This window comes from Ornithodoros turicata, unplaced genomic scaffold, assembly GCF_037126465.1.
Source record: "Ornithodoros turicata isolate Travis unplaced genomic scaffold, ASM3712646v1 Chromosome33, whole genome shotgun sequence".
NCBI lineage: Eukaryota > Metazoa > Arthropoda > Arachnida > Ixodida > Argasidae > Ornithodoros > Ornithodoros turicata.
Genome location: NW_026999359.1, coordinates 1,357,150 through 1,363,124, shown reverse-complemented (window position 1 = coordinate 1,363,124; position 5,975 = coordinate 1,357,150). Strand labels below are relative to the sequence as shown.

Genomic DNA, 5,975 nt, shown 5'->3' with positions numbered 1-5,975 from the left:
ACTACCCATTCCCGGTGTGTAAAATCAGCGATGCGTTGTAGAAAGACAAGAATGGCATAGAGTTCCGCAGCTGTGGAGGAGGTTGGATGTGAAAGGCGTCTCCCGTGCACTGCGCCTTCGGATGGTATGACGAATGCTGAGGCGGACTTGTTGTTTCGGGATGCGCCATCGGTCTGCTCGTCTACCAGAGCATGCAATTGGGCTCGGAAGACTTGAGGGGGGACCTGACCTGTTCTTTCCAGAAGGTTTGGGAGGCGTACAAAAGTGCGCGGTACCGGTAGAGACCAGGGGGTTCCGGGGTATAATGTCCTTAGTTATGAAGCCAGTGAGAGTCTGGCGTGTCCTCTGCGCTACTCGATAGAAGTCGCTTTCAGGGCGGTATCGAATTTTCCTGAGTAGCGGGTGGCGGGGAATGTGAGCACGCAAGCGGAGGCAGTGCCGAGCCGTTTCCCGTTCACGGAGAACCTCAATCGGGAGCTCACCAGCTTCAGCCAGTACTTGCCGTGTTTCAGCCCTTCTTGGAACTCCGAGGCATCGACGAAGGCTTCGAGCAAACAGGGACCGAAGTGTATTTAATGAAGTTGTTGATATCCTGTGCAGAATAGGAAGGCTGTAAAGCACAGTCGCCCTCACCAATGCCGCATGAACCGCGACCAGGGAACGCTGATCACAGCTTCATCCTGAGCCAGAAAGATGTTGAATTGCAGGGAGCCATCGCTGCACTTTAGTTTCAAGGTGTTCGAGTCGATTACCACGCCAAGGAAGCTGTGCAAGCGTACCGGTTGAAGCTTCTTTGTACCAAGCCTAAGGGGGAAATTGGCCATAGCTTTGCGCGTGAAAGGGAGCTCGACACACTTTTCGGGTGAAACGTCCACCCCAAGGTGCGTGAGGTACGTATGAATATTGTTTAAAGCGAGCTGCAGGCGGCGCTGGAGAGCTCGGCGTGATTTTCCGACTGGCCAAATGCGTCATCTGCACACACGGAAAACGACACTTTGCGAGGAATTACTGATTGTAGGCCGGCCATCACCACGTTAAAGGGTGTCGGGCTGTTAAAGATTGAGAACGAAGAGGAGAATGTGGGCGCGGGGGTCTCGCGCTTTGGTCATTCGCTTGTAGGCTGAGCTACGGTTCAGTTCACAGCTAGTAAAGTCAGCTGCTGGTATTGGGTCTGGTCTCCTTTGTCTACATTATTTTTGGTCCGTCGAGCCGGATATCGTCGTCGATCCAGCCATGAATCGAGACCAGAAGGCCCGAGGCATCGTCCGCGCCGCCGTTACGAGGCTCATTCATCGGCTCGAAGCCCTCTCCGGTAGTGATGAGCCCTCGCTCCCCGAAGTCGAAGATACGGCGCGTCTCCTTCAGCAGAAGTCTAGGGAGCTCAAGGATCTCGACACAACCGTTCAAGCAGGAATAAGCGACGAGCAGTTCGAGGAAGATTTCACGGCGGCCAGTCGGTATCAGGACGACATCTGCCTCGCGGTTTCCAAGGCCCAACGCCTCATACGAAGCTAGCTCTGCGGTTGCTCCCACAACTCTCTCTTCCACCGCCGCGAAATCTTGCGGCCAATAGAACCCTGTGACCTCGACCCAGCTGAGATGTGGAAGCTGGACACCCTTGGAATCACTGACCTTGCCGACGGGAAACTCAGAGTCACCCAGCGCAGCAACAGTTCGAAGATTATGTCACGTTTCAGGGAGACCGGTACCAGGTACCACTCCTCATCAAGCCCTCTTGCTGTGGAGTCTTGGCTGATAACCGCAGCATCGCGCAGACGAGACTACTCTCGCAGCTTCGGCGTCTTCGAGACCATCCGGATCTCCTAAAGCAGTACCACGACAGAATTTCCGAATATTTCCTCGAAGGCCACGCAGAGAAAGCCCCGGAGGTACCTCAGGAGAACCTCTACTATCTTCCTCACCATGCTGTAATCCGGAAGGAAGCAGTGACAACAAAGGTTCGCGTGGTATTCGACGCGTCGTCACACGTCAGCGGTGCCCCATCGTTAAACCAAGTACTGCAGAAGGGGCCCAACATCAACGCAGACTTACTGCTTCAGTTGGTGTCCTTCCGTTGTTATCCTATCATTCTCACCGCGGATATCCGGAAAGCGTACCTGTAGATCTTAATTCGTCCCGAAGACCGCGACGCATTGCGTTTTCTGTGGCCAGAAGACCTTCCACGTCCAGAAAGCCCATGCCCCCAGATCCAGGAATGGAGAATGACGCGTGTCCCCTTTGGAGCCGCATCTAGTCCGTTTCTGCTAGCTGCCACACTCCGTCACCACTTCGGTAGTGCACAACATAAATACCCAGCGGCTACAGAGCGCCTTCGACACGCTTTCTACGTAGACGACCTCATCGTAGGAGCCACATCAGAAGAAGACGCGCTTCAGATTTATCGTGAGGCAGTCACGATGCTGCAAGAAGCTGGCATGGACCTCCGCAAGTGGTGCTCCAACTCGCCGACCCTCAGCCGTCAATTCTGCCAAGACGGCATCGCGTACGATACAGTGAGCAGTCAGGAGACGGTGAAGGTCCTCGGGTTGCACTGGCATCGTCCCACCGACGAAGTTACGTTCACTATGAATGGCGTCTCGTCCTATCTCGCCAACCAGCCCATCACGAAGCGCACCATTATTCACGGCGTGGCACTAGATATTCAATCCACTCGGATATCTCTCACCGTTCACAATCCGAGCCCGCTTAGTCTTCCAGTCGTTATGGGCACGCGATCAAGGATGGGATGATGCATTGCAAGCCCCGCACCTCATGCAGTGGGCGGACTGGTGTTCCGAGCTGCCGCTCTTAAACTCGATACGTCTGCCGCGCCTTCTGCCTTCGTCGTCGACTTCATTGGACGGCAACGATGAGATCCACGTGTTCGCTGACGCCAGCCCCCGCGCGTATGGAGCTGCAATCTATCTACGCACGTTCGATCCACAGGAACAGTGGACCGCATCCCTTCTCCTTGCCAAGGCACGTGTAGCACCGGTCAAGAGTGTCTCTCTTCCGCGCCTGGAACTCCTCGCGTGCCTCAACGCTGCGCGGCTGGCTGCGCATGCACGAAAGATGCCACTACTCTCTCCGCTGCGTACGGAGTTCTGGACAGACTCCACCGTCGCACTCCACTGGATCACAAGCGCACAGTCCCGGACACCTGTCTTCGTTCAAAACCGTGTGAACGAAATTCGCCGGTTGACAACAGACTCCGCATGGCACCATTGTAAGAGCCGGGACAACCCAGCAGATCTTCTAACTCGCGGGATTTCTGCTCATCGCCTACAGAACGAGTCTCTCTGGTGGCATGGACCTCCATGGTTGCCTCAGCCCCGCAATAACTGGCATTCCGAGTAGTCCGATCGTCCTCCGTCGCCACCACCGAGCACTGAGGACGCTCCTCTACCATCGATGTGCAACGCTGCGTCAGCAGTACGTCCTCCGCCTGTGTTCAGCTTAGATCGTTACGGCACTCTCAGCCAAATGCTTCGAGTCACTGCATGGGTTGCCAGGTTCATCAAGAACACCCATCCCAGAAAATCACACAACCGCGGCCCGTTGACTGCATCCGAGATCGCCGAAGCGGAGCTATACTGGATTCGGCAAGTCCAAGAGGAAGTCTTTCACGAAACCCTCGCAATTCTTCGTCGTGCCGATCCACTGCCCCGCTCGTCACGACTCGCGGCACTGCGGCCTTTCCTGGACAGCGACCAGATCCTGCGTGTCGGGGGTCGACTAGCTGAGCTTCTTGATTCAGACAGCTTGAAACATCCTATCATCTTACCAAACACGCACCTGTTCACGCATCACACCGTGATGCACACACATGTACGCTTGTGCCACGCAGGGGTCCAGACGACGCTACTTGACCTGCGCAGTCGCTTTTGGATCCTGAAGGGGCGTCAGGCAGTGAAGTGTGTCGTCGCTAGGTGCCTCGTATGCCGCCGCATGAAGCTTCGACCAGAGCACGCTCCATTCGCTCCACTTCCGCGTGACCGCATAACCGAGTCCGGACCATTCCATGTCATCGGCGTGGATTTCTGTGGCCCCCTTTATGTCAAGCAGGGTCCGACTGTCACGAAGAGTTACGTCGCACTTTTTACGTGCGCCGTCACGCGAGCCGTCCACCTGGAACTTGTTAGCGACATGACCACTTCCTCGTTCCTGCTCGCCTTTCGGCGCTTCATCGCGCGACGCGGCGTTCCATCCGTAGTCTATTCGGACAACGCCCGGACCTTCCGAAGATGCGCCCGTATCCTCGCTCTCCTGCCCGCCGAGGATGTGCAAAACTTTGCCGCCAACCTTCGCATCACCTGGAAGTTCAATGTTCCCTACGCACCTTGGTGGGGCGGGTGGTGGGAGCGGATGATTCGGACCATGAAAAGCGCACTGAAGGTCTCACTTGGACGAACGCGTCAGACCTTTGAAGGGCTCACCACGTTGCTCCACGAAATTGAAGCGGTGATAAATAGTAGGCCGCTAACCGGTGTGAGTTCTGATCCCAACGAAGCGCCACCAATTACGCCCTCTCACTTCTTAACCGGCGGCAGATCAATGCAGCTCCCGGCATCTCCAGAAGAGGAGCAGGTTGGGACGACGACGCTGCACAGGCTCAGGGAAGAGCAGCTGCAAGCTCTCGCAATGTTTTGGCGGCGGTGGAAGAGAGAGTACCTCCTCCAGCTGCGCTCCGCCCACGAAAGTTCCCGCGGTGACCCAACGGCGTTGAAGGCGGGTGATGTAGTCATCGTGGGAGATGACTCAACACCACAGCTCCTCTGGAAAATGGCAATCGTAACCGCCAGCCACCCGGGTCGAGACGGCGTCGCAAGAGCATTCACGCTAAGACTGCCGAACAAACGACATATCGTGCGCCCTGCGCAGCGGCTCTACCTACTCGAAGCTAGCGTGGATCCTGGCCCCGGGGAGGATGTTAAAGATTGAGAACGAAGAGGAGTATGGGGGCGCGGGGGTCTCGCGCTTTGGTCATTCGCTTGTAGGCTGAGCTATGGTTCAGTTCACAGCTAGTAAAGTCAGCTGCTGGTATCGGGTCTGGTCTCCTTTGTCTACACGGGCTGAGAATGCTTCCTTGGGGGACTCCTTGACGAACAGGATGCTGAGGGCTTTGGCCTTGGGACGTACGGACAGCGACAGTTCGGTCCGTAAGGAAGTCTTGGAGCCAGACGAAGAGCCGACCGGATACTCCAAACGAGCGCAAAGCCTGGAGCATATAAATGTGCGAAGCGGTATCATATGCGCGCTTGATGTCGAGGAAAACCGAACGGACGATCCGTCAATGGGCAGGAGCATGTTGAACAGTAGAGACTAGGTCGAGAACTGGATCCATGGAGCTTCGGTGGCGACGAGATCTAGCCATTTCGTGAGGGAACGCACGTTGTTTTTCGAGCCACCAGTTGAGGCGATGCAAAACCATTCTCTCCATCAGTTTCCCCATACAGCTTGTCAGGCTCACAGGGAGAAAGGAGGATAGCGCGTTTGGGGGCTTGCCTGGTTTCAGGATGGGAACAACCAATGCCTCGTTCCATGTATGTGGTAAAAATCCCTGTTGCCAAGACGTATTATACACATGAAGGGGAGCTTGGAATGACCGCCCGTCAAGGTTTCGTAGGGCGGCATAGGTGATTTTATCGGGTCCAGGGGACGAGCCGGTGTTCACAAGCTGCAACGCTGCCTTTAGCTCGATTAGTGTGAAGTCGCGGTCCATAACTTCCGGGGGACGGGGCCAGTCTTGGTGAAGTTCAGCTGTCAAACTGTGGACAAAAACTGCGGTGTACTGGCGTGGTCGAGGCAGCCGCCGAAGTCGTTAGTACCACACAGAAGTCCGTTGCTAGCGTGTTTTCATCTACACCCTTAACGATAGCCAAGGCCGCGAGAGGATTCTTTTGAGGGGGCGCGTCCTTCAGAGATCGGATTGTCCGCCAGATCTTCGTGGCTGGGTGAAACGGTGAAAGGTGGTG

General features: G+C 55.8%; 2 protein-coding genes across 2 annotated transcripts; both read left to right on the top strand.

Annotated features, from left to right (window-relative positions):
• Positions 1–1,599: 1,599 nt before the first annotated feature.
• LOC135373857 (uncharacterized) lies at positions 1,600–2,123 on the top strand. Its single transcript, XM_064606911.1, has 2 exons — positions 1,600–1,653; positions 1,698–2,123. Exons 1-2 carry the CDS (start codon positions 1,600–1,602, stop codon positions 2,121–2,123), a joined length of 480 nt encoding a protein of 159 aa, XP_064462981.1.
• A 1,288-nt stretch (positions 2,124–3,411) lies between these two features.
• Positions 3,412–4,941, top strand: LOC135373855 (uncharacterized). Its single transcript, XM_064606910.1, has one exon. It carries the CDS (start codon positions 3,412–3,414, stop codon positions 4,939–4,941), a length of 1,530 nt encoding a protein of 509 aa, XP_064462980.1.
• The last annotated feature ends 1,034 nt before the right edge of the window (positions 4,942–5,975 follow it).